General features: G+C 42.2%; 1 protein-coding gene across 1 annotated transcript in view; it reads right to left on the reverse strand.

Annotated features, from left to right (window-relative positions):
* Window positions 1-24165, reverse strand: part of PLEC (plectin) — a 523889-nt gene that overhangs the window by 209883 nt on the left and 289841 nt on the right. Inside the window, 2 exon segments of the mRNA XM_033935291.1 lie at window positions 12043-12172; window positions 13878-13954. Of these exon segments, the coding sequence (XP_033791182.1) occupies window positions 12043-12172; window positions 13878-13954 (207 nt within the window).

The raw sequence follows: 24165 nt of genomic DNA on the forward strand, positions 1-24165 counted from the left end.
TTTGGGCTTGGAATGCGCCCACTTGAGGTCGTCAGATCGAAAACGATAAATCGAATTGTAGTGTATAGAGGGGCCCTCCTTGAAACCTTTCCCTAAGACCCCAGAATATGTTAATCAACCCCTCCCTCCACGACTTAAAAAGACAAACACAAGAGGGGAGGCCAAAGAGCATCCCCTCCCCCACTCATTCAGAATTCAAAGGCTCCCATCGGTGGCGGAGGGCTGAGAAGTGGCTGTGGACACTGGTCACTAATTCAGCTCAGACCCATTAAATAGAAGGGCACAAGTGGTGAACTCCCCCCCCCCCCTCTAGACATGCATCTGACCCCTTTCTTAATTTTTGAAGAATAATACTGAGATTAAGGAAAGTCAGCCACACAGAATAAGGTTATGAAAAGCTTTCTCTTCTCTCTGGATTGCAGAGGTGTGTGAAGAAATCAGAAGTTTCTGTAATAATATCCATTGGAATATAGACAACCTATTTACTGACAAATCTATTTCGTGCAAAGTTGTCGATCCCTTCCTGTCTCTCAGAGAACGATAGCCAGGCTCCAGCAAGTCCTGGATTTCCAGTACATCTTTCATTGTGCAATGCTCTTGGCGTTCTTGCAATGTCAAACACTTTGGGGCAGGAATGAAAACCCAGAAGGAGCTTAGCCCCTGCCCACATTCACTCCTACAACAGGGCCAGATGCCTAAAAACTGAGAGGGCTCTTCACCAGTTTCCTGCTAGGGGATGCATTTAGATTTCATATCTGGGACAGGTTGCTTTAGTCCTGGTTTTGTCCCATTGCATGCAGGGACTTGTAGTTCTTGTTCTGTTATGGAAACCAGGAGGGGGAACAGGCAATGTGCATGCTGAGGAAGGGGGGGGCAAAGAGGCAAGAGACACAGCACCTGGTGATGCAGTATTAGATAGAGACTCTTGGACTAGACAGAAGAGCAGAAGAAGTTAATCTGAAGGCAGAATTATGGCAATGTCCCATTTGTAAGACACTTTTTCTACGACACCACCAGGAAACTGCACCCATCTCAATCACCCAACTCGTTCACTGGAACTCACTTCCACTTAAGAGAGGAAGAAAAGATTGCTCAATTTAAAATGAGTCTAAAAACTTTTTTATTCAAGGACGCTTACGATAGATAATACTCTCTCCGTCCTAGACCACCTACTTAAATAAGAGACGAGCATAGCTTCCCCTCCCCCTTTGCGTCAACCCTCTTTGGTTTTCTTTCCTATTGCGACCGTAGTTCTAGCCCTCTTTCCAGTATGTTTCAGTCTGTCTTCTTTTGGTTTATGTCTTAATTGTATATCCCCAACATTTTTATATTCTCCTTTTAAAATGTAATGTAAACCGCTTTAACAATTTTTAAGTGGTATATCAAATTTTAAATACACTTGGAAACTTGGCATGGGAAGACACGGGGGGCTGGGAGGCAGTTGAAAGAGACAGAGGACTATATTACATTGCATTACTTTAGTGATTTCTATTCCCCCAATGCCTTGCGGTTCAAGGTGGATTACATAAAAGTTGTCAGGAATTACATAAAAGGTGTCATAATAGTTACTTAAGAAGTACCAAAGAGTTGTCGAGATCTTAAGGTGATAAATGTTGGGTAATTAGAAGCATTTTAGAATTCGTTGGGTAGTTAGAGGCATATTAGAGTATATTAAGGGTATAGAGAGGGTAGGTGGGGTTTAGGTAGGAACTGGTCGTATTAGATAGGTTTTATGTATTTTTTGAAGCGTAGGGTTTTAGTATCTTTCTTGAAGGTTTTGTAGTCTGTGGTCGATGACAACAGAATGGTGATTTGTCTGTCCAGTTTAGCTGCTTTGGTGGCTATTAGGTTGTCATATAGTTTTTTTCGTTTGACATTTTTGGATGGTGTGTGTGTGAAAAGTGAGTGGGTTCTCCTGTGCCTGGTTGAGGAGGATTGAGTTAGTCGGTTATTCCAGTAGGTTGGGCTTTCTCCGTTAATAGACAGACAGAGCAGAAGAAGGGAGAGAAAGGGAAGAAACGGAATATAGAAAAGCCCAGTGGGTCCTTGCAATGGGTTTGCCTAGGAGTTCACATTTCGGTTGTGGGATGCCTTTGTGGCATCCCCCTGTTGGTCTCATTGGAAGGCGGGGGTTGTCAGGGAGACCCTATCAAGGTTGCTAGACTTCAAAGCTGCCTGTCCAGTTCCCTACAAGGAGAGGTTAGCGAGGTGGTATTCCATCTATGTGGTAGTTCCAAAGAAGGAGGGAACATGTTGGATCCCAAAGGAGTGAATCGAGGGCTCAAGGTTCCCAGTTTTCAGACAGAGATGCAGCTCAGAGAGGTTTTTACTACCTTGGACCTGATAGAAACCTATCTCCATGTTCCCATCCATCTGAGTTATCAGAAGGTCCTTCACTTTGCAATGAGCTGTCAAAAGATTTCATTCTGTCCTCAAGCAGAAGCAAAGTCAGAAAAGCTGCAGCTGATTTGGGTTTTGGCAGGTACTAGGGACCTGGATTGGCCACTGTGAGAACGGGCTACTGGCCTTGATGGACCTTTGGTCCGATCCAGTATGGCTGTTCTTATGATGTTATGTTTGCCAAGAATAGGACAATCAAGCCATTGTGACATCACTGATGAGGATGGGAGGGAGGGATAGAAAGATGCTGCAGAGGGAGGCACAAGGGGATGGGTGAGAGGGGAGGAAAGATGTTGCACATGTGGGGGAGAGAAAGGAAAGAGGAAGAATTGGAGTGCAGGAGAGGAAGGGAGAGATGATCATGTTCATGAAAAAAATAAGCCCTACCCCGAAAATACGACAGTGTTTTATATTAATTTTGGGGGGAAACAGTAGCAACATTCTAGAGCTGAGATTGTGATGTCATAATACCTCATTCCACCAATGCCTAAGCTCCATCCTTATCCGCACAAGTCTCACTTTCAAATCCTAAGTAGCAACATTCTAGAGCTCAGATTGTGATGTCATAATGCCTCATTCCACCAATGCCTAAGCTCCGTCCTCATCTGCACAAGCCTCAAACACTTTCAAATCCTAAGTAGCAACATTCTAGAATTCAGACTGTGATGTCATAATGCCTCAGTCCACCAATGCCTAAGCTCCGTCCTCATCCGCGCAAGCCTCAAACGCTTTAAAATCCTAAGTAGCAACATTCTAGAGCTCAGATTGTGATATCATAATGCCTCCTTCCACCAATGCCTAAGCTCCGTCCTCACCTGCACAAGCCTCAAACACTTTAAAATCCTAAGTAGCAACATTCTAGAGCTCAGATTGTGATGTCATAATGCCTCATTCCACCAATGCCTAAGCTTCGCCTCATCGGCACAAGCCTCAAATACTTTAAAATCATAAGTGTTGGAGGCTTGTGCAGTTAAGGCAGAGCTTATAGGAATGGGGCAGGGACAGTGACAAAACCCGTGGGGACGGAAAAATTGAGTTCCTGCGGGGATGGGGACAAATTTGTAAATCCTTTGAACACATCTGATGCTTTTTGCCTTCATTTTACTTTGTTTTAATGTAGGATTAGCAGACATCTGGATTTACTCGAACAATGTCCTTTTTTTTAGAGGACTGTCCAGGCATCCGGACAGCTTTTCAAAACCCGGCCCTTTGTCCAGGATTTGAAAAGCTTTAAGCTTGGGGCCGCGTCTGGAGGGCATCAGCACATGCGTGGTGGATGCAACGTGGTGACGTCAAATGCATAGGTCATCGCGTCACACCTGCACACGCTCCGAGTTCAAGGCCAAGAGGTTTGGGCGGGCCTGGGGGTGGGGCCAGAAGTCCGGATTTACAATCGTAAGACCTAGTGACCCTATTTTAATGGCTTGTGTGCCATATTGTTTCCATAGCTCTCTCTACTTTTGTGTTTTTTTTAGGGGCTTCGTGTGGGTCCAGGAAATGGCTATTTTTATTCCAATCCTTACCAGTCTCCTAAATTAAAAACGATACAGGGCTGTGTTGTACACTTGAGATACAGAAGGGTAGGAAAAGTTCCCATGAGCTGATTCCTGGACGTTTGCTCCATCCTCCCCCCTCGTTCTTTGTCTCTGAGCGTCACTGCCCAGCCGGGCCTTTCAGTTTAATCTGTCATGTATGCAGAGAGATCTGTACAGAGCATTTCTCAGCCAGAGAAAGGGACCAGCATGTGTGTGTGTGGTGGCTTGGTGTTTTTTTTTTTTTTGGGGGGGGGAGGGGGGTGCTCTCTCTGCAGCTTCATTCATAGACTGGCAGGAAAGAAGCCTGAGAAAGCATTACCCGGCCGTGTGTTCCCTACATCTCCCTGGAAGGCACCTTAACAAGCCTTAACCCCCTTCTCTGGTCCTTGTAGAGAAAGGAAGGGAGGAGGAGTAAATTCTCCCCCCCCCATAGTCTTTCTTGTGAAGGGGAATAAAGAGCTTGAAAAAAAGAACCATTGCTGAGGGCTGCTCCAAAGAGAGAGAGGGGAGGGGGCTGTCACTGCAGACCTTCAAAGCTGGAGCCCCAGTCCTGCTATCTCCTCTGCCTTTCTGTATGTGGCTTTCAGAAAGTCCCCTGTATTCAGGCAGTAAGCTCCCAGGGACAAGGACAAAGTTCCCATATATGTCAAGCATTTCACGCCATCCTTTGAATGTATTGTCCTTTATTCTTGGGTTAGAGCAGGGGTGTCAAAGTCCCTCCTCGAGGGCCGCAATCCAGTCGGGTTTTCAGGATTTCCCCAATGAATATGCATGAGATCTATTTACATGCACTGCTTTCATTGTATGATAATAGATCTCATGCATATTCATTGGGGAAATCCTGAAAACCTGACTGGATTGCGGCCCTCAAGGAAGGACTTTAACACCCCTGGGTTAGAGGAAATAACATGCATTGCGCTACTGGTGCAGGAAGAGGTTTTAGGTAGCTAAGCATCAGCGCGAGAAGAAAAGGGGTAAGTTAAAAGGGCTAGTGATTGATTCAGGGAAACAGAAAGTGGCATAGTGAGTGCAACCCTCCCCATCCCGTTCTCTGCTCCCCGCTCCTTCCCTGTGCCCCCCTGCCATGTGCAATCCCATCTTCCCTTACCCCATACCTCTTTAATTTCCCGGTGGGAGCATCACCAACTTGCTGCCTGCACTGATGTCACTTCCTAGGTTGAAGGTGCTGGGGAAGAACTAGAAGGTGGTGGGAGTGGAGGAGAGGTGAGGGTGCCCACACAAAGATGGCGCTACTGTTGCCAAAATACTCACATTTGGCTAGATTCCCATAGCTGGATCTGGAGGAGTTGAAGAGTGGCATCAGAGCGTGTCTTGTGCTACTTTCTCTTGGCGTGAGGAGGCAGAGCTTGGAGGACAACCAGGGAGAGTGGGTTTATTGAGATAGGGAATGGAAGCAACATGGGATCAGTAGCATGGAATATTGCTACTCTCTGGGGATTCTAGAATCTTGTTACTCTCTGGGATTCTAGAATCTTGCTTTCTTTGAGATTCTAGAATCTTGTTACTCTCTGGGGATTCCGGAATCTTGCTTTCTTTGAGATTCTAGAATCTTGTTACTCTCTGGGATTCCAGAATCTTGCTTTCTTTGAGATTCTAGAATCTTGTTACTCTCTGGGGATTCCGGAATCTTGCTTTCTTTGAGATTCTAGAATCTTGTTACTCTCTGGGGATTCCGGAATCTTGCTTTCTTTGAGATTCTAGAATATTGTTACTCTCTGGGGATTCCGGAATCTTGCTTTGTTTGAGATTCTAGAATCTTGTTACTCTCTGGGGATTCCAGAATCTTGCTATTCTTTGAGATTCTGTATGGAATGTTGCTACAAAGTGGGAAGGAAAGAGTGAAAAATAAAAAGCAGATAGCATAGCTGGTTTTAAGAAAAGTTTGGACAATTTCCTGGAGGAAAAGTCCATAGTCTGTTATTGAGAAAGACAATCTGTGCTACTAGGGACAGCTAAATCAAACCCCAAATCAATTAAATACAGAGTTCCCCAAGGTGCCTTGCTATCACCTCTCCTCTTCAATCTGTATATCAGGCCAGTCATCGACATTGCACACAAATACAACATTAAGATTTGCTCCTATGCCGATGACCTTCAACTACTGCTCCCCCTAGGTGACAATCGGCCAACCCAACTCACTAACCTCCTACATCGCCTCTCTGATATGAAAAACTGGATGACAGCCAATAAACTCCACCTGAATGCCTCAAAGACTGAACTACTCTGGATCAGGAAAAAGAAGACTACTTTCACCCGTCCGACACTATCCTGGGAATCCACCCCCCTTAACAGCAAAAGACCAGGTACGAAGTCTTGGAATTATACTGGATGGTTACCTGTCCCACTCCGCCAACATCTCGCAGGTAGTTTCCACATCTTTTACTACCTACGCCAACTGCGAAGGATCAAACCCTATCTCCCAGAAACAGACTTAGCCCAACTGCTATATCCCTATGTACTCTCTAGACTAGACTACTGCAACTCCCTATTTAATGGCATCGCTGCAAGAGATCTAAAATGCCTCCAAAAAGTCCAGAACTCAGCAATTCGACTCCTATACAACCTCAGCTATCATGATCCCATTACTCCAGCGCTCTATGCAGCTCACTGGTTACCAGTCAAAAAGCGATGCATCTTCAAAGCCCTGGTCATGACACACAAGACATTCTACCAAAAAAACCCAGCCTACATAGCATCAAAGCTACGCCTATACACCCCTAACTGCCCCCTCCGTTCCAAAGCAGAACAAAGACTCAGCATTCCCGCAGGGAGATCCCTCCGAATGAGTACAGCGCACAAAAGATCCTACAGCCATTTCCTACCTCAGCTATGGAACTGACTACCCACACATATCAGGTCACTAGACTCACTAATGACCTTCTGCAGAGCAGTAAAGACCTTCCTCTTCCGCCAATCGGGCCATTAAAAACTGACTTCTCAATATAATTTCCTCGTACTCTTTGTTATGACCAGTCTGGTCTCTAGAATAAGCTGTTATTGTCTACTGTAACCTATTTGTTGTCATGACTAGTCTGTTTTCAAACGATTGTGAATGTCTAAGAACATAAGAACATAAGAACATAAGCAGTGCCTCCGCCGGGTCAGACCATAGGTCCATCTTGCCCAGCAGTCCGCTCCCGCGGCGGCCCAGACAGGTCATGACCTGTCCAAATCACCAGAAGGGGCCCCCATGCCACCTTGGTCTCCTATTGAGTCCTATCTTCCCATCAAAGTCCTAGCCCTCCGGTCTTGCACATGCACGACCTGGTCGGGTTTCTATACTTATTTTCTGGTTAGCTTTCTCAGTATCCCATGATCCCTTTATCCCTCAGGAATCCGTCCAGTCTCTGTTTGAATCCTTGTACTGTACTCTGCCCAATCACGTCCTCCGGTAGCGCATTCCAAGTGTCCACGACCCTTTGGGTGAAAAAAAACTTCCTTGCATTCGTTTTGAACCTATCTCCCTTCAGTTTCTCCGAATGCCCCCTCGTACCTGTTGTCCCTTCTACTTGTAACCTGTTCTGATCTTCTGGGAGAATGGGATAGAAATTAATAAATAAATGGGGGAAGCCACTGCTTGCCCTGGATCAGTAGCATGGAATGTTGCTACTCTTTGGGTTTTGGCCAGGTACTAGTGAACTGGATTGGCCACTGGGAGGATGGACCACTGGTCTGACCCAGTAAGGCTATTCTTAATTTCTTATTTAACTTATAAAATGCGTAGGTATTAAATTCAGTGACTTGAGATGGCAAAGGTGGTAGTTTAGGGAACTGGTGATAGAGCGGAGAAAGGATTTAGTGAAAGACTACTTGATAACAAGTCCCACCCATATGGTACTGACCCAAGCATCCCAAAGAAACAACTTCCAAATATTAGCTACTACACAAGTTCCATGGTCAGACCATTTTTTAGTCTCTTTTCAACAACTAAACTCAAATTACCAAAGTAATTTAAAACCTAAAACAATTACTACCAGAAACTATAGTAAGCTAGAAGCTGCAGACATCTCATCTAACTTCAGCCTTACTTTAAAACAATTACCAGCTCTACTGTAGAAGATAAAATTTTAGCATGGAACCAGTCCATCGGTAAACTTTTAAATTCTATCGCACCAGCAATCACCTTCATGATCTCTCCCCGTAAACAAAAAATCCATGGTACTCAGCATTAAAAAAAACAATTACATTCTCTTGTGCGAAAACGGAGGCACAATAAAACACTTATCAATCTTAATAAATTCAAGGAATATGCCGCATATTACAGATCCGAAATTAATAGAACCAAAAAAGAATATTATACCAAACAAATTAAGAAGGCTAAAAACTCCTCCACTTTATATGCAATAGTTAAATCCTTAACAACAAAGAAAAAAGAAATGAACATATCCAATCTTACACCTTCAGCACAAGCCCTCGGCACTTACTTTATCGACAAAGTACAGAAAATTAGAGACACTTTCCCGCTTATCTCTACTCCTAGTCACTCTGCAGATTATGTAGACTCTAATACTTCAACTAACCTGTCCTATTCAAAATGCTCTCGCTTCACCCTTCCTGCTTGGAGGAAATACAAATAGAAGAAAGCAAATAGAATGCTAGGCATGATAAAGAAGGGAATTACAAGTAGATCAGAGAAAGTTATAATACCGCTCTACAGAGCCATGGTCAGACCACACCTGGAATACTACGTCCAGCATTGGTCTCCATACCTAAAGAAAGATATAAAACTGCTAGAGAGGGTGCAGAGACGAGCAACGAAGCTAGTGAATGGTATGGAGAACCTGGACTACGAGGAACGACTTAGGAAACTGGGGTTCTTCTCCCTTGAGAAGAGGAGACTGCGAGGGGATCTGATCGAGACTTTCAAAATACTGAAAGGATTCGACAAAATGGAGCAGGGAAAGCAGTTATTTACAATGTCCAGTGTGACACGGACTAGAGGACATAGACTGAAGCTGAGGGGGGACAGGTCCAGGACGAATATCAGGAAGTTCTGTTTCACGCAGCGAGTGGTGGACACCTGGAATGCTGTCCCAGAGGAAGTAATTGCAGAATCCACCGTTCTAGGATTTAAAGGGTAAACTAGATGCACATCTCCTTAAGAGTGGCATAGAGTGATACGGGTAAGGGTAAACTAGATGCACATCTCCTTAAGAGTGGCATAGAGTGATAAGGGTAAGGGTAAACTAGATGCACATCTCCTTAAGAGTGGCATAGAGTGATAAGGGTAAGGGTAAACTAGATGCACATCTCCTTAAGAGTGGCATAGAGTGATACGGGTAAGGGTAAACTAGATGCACATCTCCTTAAGAGTGGCATAGAGTGATAAGGGTAAGGGTAAACTAGATGCACATCTCCTTAAGAGTGGCATAGAGTGATACGGGTAAGGCTGAATTAGATGCACATCTTCCTTGAGAAGCATACAGTGATATGGGGACTAAAACTATGCCAGGGTACACCTGGCGGGGCCTCCGCGTGTGCGGATCACCTGGACTTGAAGGACCCAGGGTCTGATCCAGAGATGGCAATTCTTACGTTCTTATGTTCTATTAATTCGCTTAATCTAAAAGGGACTAGCATAGAGGTTATCCCTCCTTTCTTTTTAAAATGATTTTTCTCTATTTTCAGCCCATACATTAAAGACCTGGTTAATTCCAGTTTATCATCAGGATCTCTTCCCAAGATTTGGAAACAATCGATCATTTATCCAATCATTAGGGATCAAAACATTAGCACTCAGGACATGTCTAATTACCGTCCCTTAGCAAACATACCATTCATGGCAAAACTTACTGAAAAAATAGTTTTCCATCAAATCTCCGAATTTGTTGAGAAAACAAACGTACTTCATCCTAACCACACTGGTTTTCGTCATTACCATTCTACAGAGCTTTCTTTGTAGGACTTACTACTAAAATACTATACCATCTTGATCATCATCAATCAGTACTGCTTATTTCCTTAGATCTCTCCTCTGCCTTCGATACTATAGATCACAGCCTGCTATTAATGCGACTTCATGAAATCGGTTTATCCGACCAGGTCATGGACTGGTTTGTTTCCTACTTTACCGACAGATCATCTAAGGTCATTTTTAATGTCACATCGTCTGAACCTTTTTCCACCAAACACGGAATACCACAGGGTTCCATTTTGTCACCATTGCTCTTCAATATCTTTTTGTCGCCCTTTCTGACGATGGGCCACTCTATTGGCTTTACCACGTTTGTTTACGCCAACGATGTGCAATTAATCCATCCCATCAATCTCAACAATACAGAAGAGGTAGCATCCATTAATCATAAATTAGGAAAAATTAAATCATGGTTAGACTCAAATAAACTGTCTCTTAACATTAACAAATCGAAACTTATGATTTTTCCTTTTAAAGAAGGAACAACGCTTCAGGCCCCCCTGAAGCTTGAATCGATCCCCATCAAAATTGTCCCTACTCTAAAACTGCTAGGAGGTACTTTTGACAGTAAATTTTCTTATCATTTTCACATTAGCACGATCGTTCAGAAATGCTTCTATCGACTCAGGATGATACTTTCCCTTGCAAAGTTACTAAAACCAGCCTCTTTGAACACATTGATCCACTCCTTGTATAGACTACCGTAATACCATGTATAAGGGCATTACAAAAAAGGAAATTAGACGGCTTCAGATTGTACAAAACACAGCTATTAAGATCATCTGTGGCGCAAAGAAATACAATCATGTTTCACGCCTTCTGATTAGTGCACATTGGTTACCAGTCGAACATAGAATCAGTTATAAAATCTTACTTTTAACATTTACAACAAAATTAAACAATCCACCGGAGTTCATTAACAGAGTTTTAATTCCTTATAATACTTTAAAATTTCTTCGTTCAATGTCTCAGAATCTTCTCGTCATACCTTCTTTAAAATTAATCAATTTGTTGCGCTCCAATAATTTTGTCGTCACTGCCCCTACTCTCTGGAATTCGCTGCCAAACCATTTGCGCAGTGAATCGGATGTCAAACAATTTAAAGCTAAATTAAAAACATTCTTGTTCCAGGATGGCTTTGGATAACAACTGTCCTCTTAATTATTACTTTTTACCCTAACCTATTGTATTTTCCCTTTTTGTTGTACTTTTCTTTTACGATTGTAGTTCTTCCGCTTTTTCCTATTGTCTGAAGTAGGTCTATACATCTTCTCAGTGCTTTATTATGATTTTAATGTAAATTTTATATTGTACACCGCTTAGAAACCTGATTAAGCGGTTTAAAAAATCTTTGAATAAACTTGAAACTTGATAGGGGATGAAGAAAAGCTGGGTGCTGGAAGAAGAAGAGAGAAAGAAAGAGAAAAAGATGAGAATTCCAGGGAAGAGAGAGAAAAAGGGAGGAGCGCAGAAGCAGGAAAAAGATAAGATCTAAGCTGTTCCCAGCAGAGTGGGTGGGAACAATGTCATGGCGATTGGGACTGGCCTTTCGTGTGAATCCTGATCGTCCTCTCTCAATAATTGCTCTAGTGTGGTCAGTTCCGTGCCACCTAATCAGACAGTCTGTGTGTAGCAATGTAGCGTGTTGGAAGCAGAACGCATGATCAGAGGTGTGAGAGGCAACTGTTCCCTTCCACGCCAACAACACCCTTCTCAAATGTGGAGAGAAGCCAGCGTCTGCCGATTCATTCTTCTTCTTTCCAGCTATCTCGGACGGAGGTAAATCAAAATCCCCAGAAGTAAGAGGGGAGAGAAAGGAGTGTTACGTTACTGCAAAAGCTGGTTGTGATTATGCCCATAAAGTGTGAGTCTTATTCTTCATAACTGGGCACATTATTACCTAATTTTAATAGTCTCCAGACATATTCTCAGTTATACTCGCATGCACAGACCTAACCTATCTTGAGACATGTCCCTGATGAAAAACGTATTCATTTGGAGACATCTGCTTCCAAGAGATCCTCAAATCACTTATGTATGGGTTTAACTAAGGAACCAGCAAAGCTCAACAGCAGTGAGCAATCACTTGACTTACCCTGGATGTGTTCTGTCCGCATGGGTCAGAAAATGTTTGGGGAATTGTGAGAGCAGGATTTGACTTTTCTTTCTTACCTCTAGACCCACAATTTGTTGGTTTGGAACAGGAAAGGTACTTTCCATCATTTCGAGCCAGTGTCTTAGGGATTTCAGCTGTTCCTGCACTTCCATTCGCCACTCCATCCACGCAGATTCTCTCCCCTCCCTGAGAGAGAGCAAAACACATAAGCACAGATTGGCAGGAGGAACAGCATATAACACTCTGATACCTACAAGACTGGAGGACACTCCACCCAAACCTTCCTGACTACAAGATTACAGGAGGACACATCACACCTCCTTTGGTCTTTGGGAAACTGGGCCTGGAGTTTTAGTGTCAACGAGGGGACGTAACATAAGTTACTGTTTGTTATGGATGGATGTCTCGTTCCTATATTTTATCAAATTCCTTATCTTTTTTTTCCATGTCTTTATTAATTATAAACCACATTTCCTGCCAGTCAGAAGATAGCAGTATAGCAAATATTAATTTCAAAAAACTCCTTCATAACTAGCACAGCTAGTTTTAAGAAAGGTTTGGACAATTTCCTAGAGGAAAAGTCCATAGTCTGTTATTGAGAAAGACACGGGGGAAGCCACTGCTTGCCCTGGATCAGTAGCATGGAATGTTACTCTCTGGGGATTCTAGAATCTTGTTACTCTCTGGGATTCCGGAATCTTGCTATTCTTTGAGATTCTATATGGAATGTTGCTACTCTGGGGATTCTAGAATCTTGTTACTCTCTGGGATTCTGGAATCTTTCTATTCTTTGAGATTCTATATGGAATGTTGCTACTCTCTGGGGATTCTGGAATCTTGTTACTCCTGGGATTCCGGAATCTTGCTATTCTTTGAGATTCTGTATGGAATGTTGCTACTCTCTGGGGATTCTAGAATCTTGTTCTTCTCTGGGATTCCAGAATCTTGCTATTCATTGAGATTCTATATGGAATGTTGCTACTCTCTGGGAATTCTAGAATCTTGTTATTCTCTGGGATTCCGGAATCTTGCTATTCTTTGAGATTCTGTATGGAATGTTGCTACTCCTTAGGTTTTGGCCAGGTACTAGGGAACTAGATTAGCCACCTTGGGGACGAGCTACTCGGCTAGATAGACCATTGGTAAGGCTATTCTTATGTTCTAGCTACAGGACACAGCACTCATCATCTTCACTAATACAGGACTACAAGAGAACACATCACCCAATACCTTCATAACTATAGGACTGCCGGAGGACATAGCATCCAAAATCTTCAAAAGTGCAAGAGTGAAGGAGGACACACCACACAACACCTTCATAGCTACAGGAAGACACATCAGACAATACCTTCAAACTACAGACATTCAAGAGAATTCCACACACATCACCTCTGCTTAGGAAGATCAGATATATTACTCAATACCTTCATAATTACAGGTCTACAGGAAGACGCACCATTCAACATCTTTAAAAAACAGGTCATTGGGAGGATAGCCTACCTTATACTTATTCCTCAAGAAGACACACACTTAAGATAAGGACTGCACCCAAGAGCTTAGATATATATATATCCTTGCTACTTTTAAATAGTGAGCAAGGTCAATAAGCTGAGGCTTGCCTACACCCAACACCATCCATGATCCATCTCATCACCCTTGCATGAGAGCACACCATTCAGCACTTTCCATACCTTTATTTCCCTCCCTTAAGAGGTCAAGTAAGACAAAACAAACCTGCAGAAGGGCACACCATTCAACATCTTCCATACATATACAGAGCACTTGTAACATGGAAAAGAGGCCTACAGGAGAGTGCACCACTCAGTATCTTCCAAGACCACCTCCCACTCTTGCTCACCGCTCCGACCTTCAGTGTAGTAAATGTTCTAACCTTTCTGTCTCTTGTACGTCCTCCCTTGAGACCTCCCAGTTATTCCCTGAGCTGAAGGTCTCTCTCTGAGGTGGTCTCTGTCAGAAAAGAACATCACAGATCCATCACATAGGCTTCGGCAGAACTGGAACTCAATATTGTTCAAAATACTAGGTCAAATACTTAAGTAAACGTATAATAAATGTATATTGTAACACTGAAGAACACATTAAAAGAATTACTTAAATAAAAGTAAATCATTAACATTTTTATCCCAATAATTCTGTTGCTCTACAATTCAATCCACTTTGCTTTTAGTAAAACTACATTTTGAAAATGGCTGTCATTCACCTATGTGCAGTTTTGAGTCACTAAGAAACCAATACAGCTAAGAAGATGTTCAACTACTCTAGAAGTAAGTGGATTGTTCAGCCTGATTTAAAAGTCCCTTTAAATCAGGCCAGGCTGTGATGCGATTTATGACTTCTGACTTGGTCTGCAGGTATTAAGGGGAATCTCTGTCTGCAACACGTGACTTCTGTAAAGAACGCTTTATCATCATCTAGTTTCAAGTTCAATTAAATTTGATTTACCACATATAATTGTCTAAGCAAAGTGCAGAATTAAAAGGCTAAAAATAAAAAAATTCACGGATAATCATAATTGACTAAGACATACAAACATGATTACAGGAGGGACGAGGGATGAAATACAATTCTTGCCCAGAAATAGCTAAGAAGAAAAAAAAAAAAAAAAAATTTAAATTGAATCAGGTTGGGCAGACTGGATGGACCATTTGGGTCTTTATCTGCCGTCATCTACTATGATACTATATGTATGTTAAGGGAAGGGAGTTAGAATTGTATCTGCTTAAAGCGATATTAGCAGTCAAAGGCCGATATTCATCTGCGTTAGAGATAACCTAGTTTCATTCTTCATAGCATCTTTATCTTTGTTGTCATCGTGCTGACCAATTACAGAGAAGGCTTTCATAATTTTGGAATCATTATCTGTTGTTCTAACAGTTTTTCATCTGATGGCAAACTCTGTTATATGTGTGGGAACCCAGAGTAGCAGATTTCCTCTCCAAAGATGATAAAAAAGACGTCTAAAAGCTGAAAATGTCTAAATCGTAAAAAGGATTTAAAAAAAAAAAAGATGTCCAAAATGTGGTCGTGCAATGGGTGTGCCTAGAGACTGGACATCCTGGTGTGATAATTACACCCTCACACTCCCTTTCCTCCTATCCCAAACACTCTCCCCTTCCCCAACACACCCACACAGAAAGAGCCACATCTAGAGCCCCCTGCCTACTCCCCCTCCCTCTCCCATGTCCCCTCCAAGCCTTCCCTGAACCCCCCCCCCATCTTAATCCAAAAGCACAGGAGACCTCTTCTGCAGCCTGAGTCCTCATCCCATGTGCTACTTTCGCTGGTGGTGTTGGGCTCAGATGCAGCCATGTGAAATGCCAGCCATGTAATGGCCTCTCCAGATGGCTGGTGTGGGACCTAGGATTGGGACATCTCTCCCATGGCCCAATTGGACTGATGCATTTACCCTTCTGCAGTGGCCCTCTGCTGGAGGCCATGAGCTGCTGAGCCGAGGGCTGGGTGCTCTCCAGAGTGCTACTGAGGTTCTGAATTGCAGCTGGTTACTGATGCCTGTGGTGGTTTGCAAAATCTGTTCCCTCTGTGCCGTTCTGCTGCTAAATCAGGGAGGGATATGTTGTGTCCCAGAAGACTCTGAGCCAGGCGGATTAGTTGTTGGTGCTGTCGCTGGGGTTCCCTTCTCTGGGCAGGCTGTCCTCCCTCAGCTTACCACCCTCATCAGAAAACTCTGTGGGAGGTGGGTCTATGGCCTCCAAAAGTGGCTCATCTTCACCCTCCTTTTGAGGACATGTTGGGGGATCCAGCCGGATTTTCAAAACCCAGCACTTTGTCCGGATTTTGAAAAGAAATTGCATCAGGAAGGAGCATCCACACATGCGCGGATGCAACGCCATTTTGTTGCATTCATGCATGCGCGGATGCCTTCCTGCCTGACAAACATGCAGCAAGGGGGTGGGGCTGAGGGCGGAGATGGGTAGAACTGGGCGGGCCTGGGGGCAGGTTTAGGGGTCCCTAAACCTGGGGGCAGGTTTAGGGGTCCTGCATTCTGTGGAGTGGTCACTTGCAGCCTACTGGGTCCTGCTTCTTCCTCCAAGCTAATATCTGCATTGGGAAAGGGGGGGGCAGATGTGGCTCCTGGCCATCTCTTTAACCTGCCACAGCTAACCAATATTTCGGTCTTTGCCCCTCCAGCATCCAAGTCAGAAGAAGTTCAACCCCAAAGCTGTTTGCCACCACATACACAGCCACCAGAGCCTGATGTGCAGGTGAAACGTGTCCTAGTGATGTGAAGGGGCTTCACACAACCACCTGAAGGTCATCATTCCCAGTCTGGGGAAATGTGGGAGTGATACTGGGAAAACAGTGGTGGTGGTGGGAGGGGGGAATTAATGGCTGCTAGCAGGTATGAGCCCTCCCCAGTTCACTCCGGCATGGCCTACAGTAGCTGGCAGGCACTCCCACTCTGTTGCACCCATAATGCCCTGCTTTGCGGGCGGTCAGGATAGACATCAGCCCTCTTCCCCTCCCCCTCACATGGCCAGGGCTAGGATTCTTCAGTCTGGAGAAAAGATGGCTCAGGGTCTGTAAAATACTGAGTGGAGTGGAACGGAGTTGATGTGAATTGTGTGTTTACTCTTTCCAAATATACTAGGGCTAGGGGGCATGCAATGAAGCTACCAAGTACTTAATGTATCATTAAACTCTGGAATTTGTTGCCAGAGAATGTGGTGAAAGCAGTTAGCTTAACAGGGTTTAAGGGTTATTTTCAGGATGCTATTAAAACCCTTTATTCAGATATTCAGGCTAGAGCATGGGTAGGGAACTCCGGTCCTCGAGAGCCATATTCCAGTCGGGTTTTCAGGAAATCCGCAATGAATATGCATGAGATCTATTTGCATGCATTGCTTTCAATGCATATTGATTGGGGAAATCCTGAAAACCCGACTGGAATACGGCTCTCGAGGACCGGCGTTCCCAACCCCTGGGCTACAGTTTTTGTTAATGGTTGCCTTTCGGAACAAGGCACGAGGCAAGGCTGTCCTTTGTCTCCGTTACTTCTCGTGTTGACCCTGGATCTGTTGATTCGTGAGATTCTGGCTAATCCAGATATTTGCGGAGTAGATATCAGATCTTCTACCTTTAAAATAGCTGCTTTTGCAGATGATATTTTAGCACATTTAACTAATCCTAGGATTTCATTACAATCCTTATTGGAAAGTTTTGCTGAGTTTGGTGATTTTTCAGGATTCAAATTAAATATGGATAAATCTGAAGCTTTGGCCACTAATGATAGTTTAAGATTACAGTGGGGTCCTGATTTTCCTCTTAGATGGATGGAAGATAAATTTAAATATTTGGGAATTTATATTCCAATAGAGTCTAAATTTTTATATAGTTCTAATATTCCCGATTTGATGAGTCACACATAACAAAAGTTATTAAAATGTCAGTCTTTGCCTTTATCCTTAGGTGGGCGTATTGCTCTTTTTTAAATGGTTATATACATTACAAATGCTTCCCCTAGAATTGACAAATAAAGATTGGCAGAAATTAAGAATAGTTATTACTAAATTTTGTTGGGATGGGAAAAAGCCAAAATTATCTTTTGATTTTTTACTAGGATTAGGAACAAGAGGTGGCATGGGTCTTCCTGATCTTCATATTTATGGGAAGGCTTGCTTGCTAAGACATATTAGGGATTGGGTGTTTGATGATGGTTTATTTTCTCCTATATTATACGAAAAAGCCTTCTATTACCCTTTTCATTTATTATATCTTCTTCAGATACATCCGTCTAAATTATCGGTTCATTTTAGAGATAATCCTATTTTATCTTCAATGAGGTCAGTTTGGGGAAATTTAATGAAATTATGGAGATTTAACCCACGTATAATAGATTTGTTACCTATTCAGGGTAATGGAGATTTTCAACGTGGTATCATCGCCTGGAAATGACCAGCCATCTTCTAATGTAATCCGCTTAGAACCGCAAGGCACAAGCGGAATAGAAATCACTAATGTAATGTAATGTAATGTAATGACATCTAGGATTTTTAGAAATTGGGGGCTTAAAGGTATTTATTATTTATCACAAGTATTGGATGAAACTGGGAAGATTAAGAGTTTTCCTGACCTTTCTATTGTAGTGGGAAGGGGTCCTGGATTATTATATGCGTATATGCAATTGGCAAATTATATTAATAAATTGAATAGATTGAATTATTTCTTTTTTTAATCAATGTGATGATGTTTCTTTATTACACAAGTGGTGGCGGAATATATTACCTATGATAAAATTCTACACAATTGGAATGAGGAGTTGGGAATTCAGATTTCTCTTCTTGATTTTACTCAATCTATTAATAGATTACCAAAAGTTATTACTGGGTTTGTTTGGAGAGAATGTACTTATAAAGTTTTACATAGGGCTTATTTTTCCCCAATTCAAGCTTTTCATTCGAATTTAATTGATACGCCAATTTGTATTAAATGTAATAAAGATCTTGGCACTTGGAATGGGCAGACTTGGTGGGCTATAGCCCTTTTCTGCCGCTTTTTTCTATGTTTCTATGTTTCTATTATCTCATGCATTTTGGTTGTATCCTTTGATCAACTCATTTTGGTCTGCCATCCTATTATTTTTGGGTTCTTTATGGGGTAACCCAATAGTGGGTTGTCCTAGAGGAATAATTTTTGGTAAAGCAGCAGCTTGTGGGGTTTTTGGCCAATTAAAATGTCTTTTATTTCAGAAAGCCTACATGATTGGGCATAAATGTATTATGTAATTTTGGCTGCAGAAAGAATCTCCAAGTTTCTGGCATTGGAGGAATCAATTGCATCGTTTATTTTTATTTGAGAGTTGGGAGGTTCGACGTTCACCTAGAAAAACTCGTCTTTTTATGGAGGTTTGGGATCCTTATATTCAGAATCTTTCACCAAGAATAAGAAGTTTGGTTCTCAATGATTTATTATGAAACTTCGGTTTTCTAATTACATTCCAGATATTTATTTTATTTATTTATTTTTGCCAACTTTCATCCAGGGTGGGGGATTTCATTTGGGGGGGGGGAAAGGTGTGGGGGGTGGGGTAGGGGCTGGAATTAAGGGGGGTGTAGATAAGATTGGATTCGTTCATATGGAAATTTAATTTGAAGGAATGACATATGTATGAAATATCATTATTATGATTCTTATTGTAATGAATGTATTTTTATGTTATCTTATTGTATTTCTTATTTGATTCTTTCAATAAAAATTGCTATAAATTAACAGGGTTTATAAATGGTATAAGTAATTTCCTAAAAGTCCATAAGCCATTATTAATATGGATTTGGGAAAATCCCCTGCTTATTCCTAGGATAAAATCACTTTTACTCCTTGGGATCTTGCCAGGTACTTTTGACCTGAGTGGGCCACTGTTAGAAACAGGATAGTGGGCTTGATGGACCTTCGATCTGTCCCAGTATGGAAACTCTTATCTTCTTAGTAGTAAAAATGGTAAAAGTAACAAATGCTTCCTGTACTTCTTTACAAGTAAAAGTGACAAAACTAGTGATATTGCCAGATCTATCCAAAAGCTTAAATTATCTTTCCCCTCATTAAAAGGGGTTATCTACATTGGAAAATTAGGGAAATCTCTGCAACCGCCTTCAGCTCTCACCTCCTCCAGCACCGGACACACACACAAGCTGCACTGCCTCCAATGGTTACACAGAAACATGACGGCAGATAAAGACCAAATGGCCCATCTAGTCTGCCCATCCACAGTAACCATTATCTCTTTCTCTCTCTGAGAGATGCCACGTGCCTATCCCACTGCCCGCCTCACTGCTGTAACCTCACGCAAGTGTTTTCTTGCATCTGCACACAATTGGATTCCACCTCACAATCACATAATAATAATAATTTTATTTCTTATATACCGCTGTACCGTGAGGTTCTAAGCGGTTTACAGTAGAAACAGAAGAAATGCAATAAGTAAGATTAATTAAGATGAAGAGAAAGTACTTAGAGTTACATAGACGCAGGAAAGCATTTATGTGAGGTTACAGCGACCGCCGGACACTTAAGGCCCAAGTTTTCCATAAAGAATCATTCTTTATAATACTGAGGGCTTCAAAATAGTACCTGGCGGGCCGCGAGTTTGAGACCACTGTGTTAAGATATATATCATTGTTTATCAAGTGTATTATTCGAGTCATTGTAGTTGCCTAATTCCTTTTGTCTTTCAAGAGCAGAGAGTGACAAGGGAACCATTACTGCGGTAATGAGGAAGAGGTCAGCACCACAACTGCATCTCTCCAATTCTCCTCCCCCCTACTCTCACTTCTCCCCTACCACCCACCTCCCTTGGATTAGCAGCTCACATGGGTTTTACTTCCCTGCTCAGCTGCCGGTTAAATTAGTGATTCCTTTAGGCCAGGGCTGTCCAATGTCGGTCCTCGAGGGCCGCAATCCAGTCGGGTTTTCAGGATTTCCCCAATGAATATGCATTGAAAGCAGTGCATGCACATAGATCTCATGCATATTCATTGGGGAAATCCTGAAAACCCGACTGGATTGCGGCCCTCGAGGACCGACATTGGACACCCCTGCTTTAGGCAAAGTTGGGGCTTTGCTAGGCCAACCTCCAATGAAGGAAAGACTAAAACGGTTAGGGCTCTTCAGCTTGGAAAAGATATGGCTGAGGGGAGATATGATTGAAGTCTACAAAATCCTGAGTGGAGTAGAACGGGTACAAGTGGATCGATTTTTCGCTCCGTCATAAATTACAAAGACCAGGGGACACTCGATGAAGTTACAGGGAAATACTTTTAAAACCAATAGGAGGAAATTTTTTTTCACTCAGAAAATAGTTAAGCTTTGGAACACGTTGGCAGAGGATGTGATAAGAGCGAATAGCTTAGCTGGTTTTAGAGACCTGGATTGGCCACCATGAGAATGGGCTACTGAGCTTGTTGGACCATTGGTCTGACCCAGTAAGGCTATTCTTATGTTCATAAGCAATTTCCTCTAGAGGAAGGCCCATCCTAACAAAGACCACAAGGCTGCCTGAGGGAATCGCTAATTTAACAGGCAGCTGAAGAGGAGGGTGAGTCAGGATAGGTTCTGCTGAACACGGGGGGAGTGGGGATAGATGCTGTTCAACATGGGTGGTGGGATAGGTGTTGCCCTGGCCCTATGGGCTTCAGTGCATTTAGAGCTGGCCTGCATTATTGGGCTTTGTAAAAAAAGGCCTTTAGGCCCGGATTCTGTATAGGATGTCCGGTCTCAGAAGCTGACGCTAGGCTCCCGGAGGTGCCTCCAATGGAGGCGGCCTGTCTCGGGACCTTTTTTTCTAAAAACTTGCATCCTGATTGGCTGGTTAGACAGTGGTAGGAAGCCTACCGCTGCCTACAATCGGGATGCCGTTTATAGAATCTGGGCCTTAGTGTTTTAGGACCTGGTGCAATATTTATGGTCCATTTTTTCACAAGTAAGGTTGTTGCTCTTTGAGTCTTGGGTGTGAATGCTGTTTTGATATGACAAGTGACAGGATTATGTATTAGCCTTACTGAGGTGATATCGAAACTTTTTAATATATGTAGTTTGTTATAACATCAGATTTCCAGCAACTGATATGTGTTGAGGTGCAAGAAGAACCCTTTGATCTTGTAATTTTCGATCTCATGAGACAGCAAAAGCAACAAGGTCATATTGTCATTGTCATATGATGCTGTATTATTTGGTATGTCAATGAGAGCAAAGAGTTGGATATCATCAAATAATAACAAGCTATTACTCATAATGACTGGTGTTGCCATTAAACAAATTACTTATAACTGGAAGAACTGGAGTAGACTAAATTATAATTTTTGGTGGAATTCATTATGTCATATGTATAAAATGGAGAGAGTAAAAGCAACACAGTGAGGATATATTAGGAAATTTCAAGATGTGTGGGAGCCATTAACAAAATTTTGTAATGATTAGTTGTTACTTTTCCCTTGATTCTTAAAGTTCATTTTTCAGGGGGCGGATTTTAAGTATAACATCTTATATAAAGTAATTTAATTACTTATTATGAAGGGGTGGGAAGGGAGGGAGGTAAGATTTTATGATTGGTATTATTGCTGAATATTAAGTGATATTCTCAATGTGCAAATGTGTTTATGTATTATCACACTTATTGTACGTATAAAAATGAATAAAGATTTATTAATAAAAAAAAAAAAAAAGCAACAAGGTCTCTGAGCGAGGACAGAGTGGCTGAGGTCAGGTGGGATGTGTGTGAGAGAACTTGACCACTGCGACCAAGAAGTTTCAAGTTTCAAGTTTATTAATATATTTGATGAATCGCTTATTAGGATTACTAAGCGATAAACAAAATTAAAAATAGAGTATAATACAAAGAAACTAACATATTGACAATATTCTTTCATAAAATACACACATGTGTCGGGAGGGAAAGTGGAAAAGTTACAATTTTCATCTTGGTAGAAATGGGAAAAAAACAAGAGGGAGGGAGGTGGTTAAACTATAGCACATTTTTGAAACCTTTCTTAAAAAGTTTAGATATTAAAAGCATCTTTAAAAAGATAAGATTTTAAAGATTTTTTGAACAATGTGAGATCTTTTTCGTTTCTAATATATTCTGGCAGAGAGTTCCACCATTGAGGGCCCATCACAGAGAACATGTCCGATCTTCTTATTCCTATAATTTTCAAAGAAGGAACTGAAAGGAGATTTTGGCTTGATGAACGAAGTGGGCGTTGAGTACTGTGTGGTATTAACAATCTTAATATAAATTGGGGTTCGTTGAATGCTAGAGTTTTAAATATAAGCAACATTATTTTAAAAATGATCCGATGGCCAATTGGAAGCCAGTGGGCATCTATCAACAACGGTGAGACATGGTCATATTTCTTAGCATTGAAACCGTATTGGTCAATAATGGCAAATTTTGTGGAGATCTTCTTTTTCTCCTGTTCTTATAAATATGCTCCAGTCTATCATTGTTCATTTTCACTCAGTTTGTAAGAGTGACACACCACCTGACAAAAGGACACTTTATATCAGACTGAAATAAGAACAGATCACGCCAAGAATGCTTCGGTCTGTATGCTAGTTGCAGTGACCTGTATTTATTACGACTCATATGGATACATTGGGTCAATTCTTTTGGTTGGCCTAGTTAGTTACTAAAATCTCTGCTGCTTGGAACTTGGGGGTACTCAGTTGAAAAATTTTAGACCTAGGAGGTACTTGACTTGAAGAAGTTGGGAAACACTGGTCTAGTGGTTTCTTTGGGGGCAGGAAAGAACTCCACCCTTTCCTGCCCACTGCTGCTAGTGTTCCCCTCATCACTGCTTTTTCAAAATGGCTGTCAAGACTTCATGTGGCAGCCTGGCAAGGTTCGCAGAAGTATCATAAGGCTGCAGCATGAAATCTCGGCAGTCATTTTGAAAATGCATTAGTAGCGGGTCCAGCAACAGTGGGCAGGAAAGAGTGGAGTGTTTCCTGCCACCCCAAAATGCCTCTAGATTACCAGTGTGGCTAATCTCTGGGAAGGAGAGGAGAGATACCATACCACAGGAAGGGAAGGAGAGAGGATGCGTTCAACCTATGACCCTCAGATTTAGAATCCTTTGTTACCTGGCTTAACATCTTATAATTCTTTTTACCCCTCCTCGTGTTAACTTTCCTTCAATGTATTCCTTCTTCTACAAAGATATTGTAACTTTTCCCTCCAATCCCCACGACTCATGTATGTTTACCCAGTACGTTTTAATTTAAAGTCATTGAATTTGTCTCCCAACTTTATTCGAATTGTACATCGCTTAGGTATTTAATAAGCGATTTATCAAGCACTAATAAAGCTTGAAACTTGAATGAGAGATTCCAGTCTAGGGGAGGGAGAAGAAAAGGGAAAGCGAGGAGAGAGATTCCATACTGTGGACAGAAAGATGACAGACATTGAAAGCATCAGCACAGTGTGCGACAGCCTCAAAGAAAGCGAACAGAATGTTGGGTATCATCAAAAAAGGGTATCACGACCAGGACGAAGGAAGTCATTTTGCCGCTATATCGGGCGATGGTGTGCCCACATCTGGAGTACTGTGTCCAGTAATGGTCGCCGTACCTCAAAAAGGACATGGCGGTACTTGAGGGAGTCCAGAGAAGAGCGACAAAGTTGATAAAGGGTATGGAAAACTTCTCAT

Source organism: Geotrypetes seraphini, chromosome 2, assembly GCF_902459505.1.
Source record: "Geotrypetes seraphini chromosome 2, aGeoSer1.1, whole genome shotgun sequence".
NCBI lineage: Eukaryota > Metazoa > Chordata > Amphibia > Gymnophiona > Dermophiidae > Geotrypetes > Geotrypetes seraphini.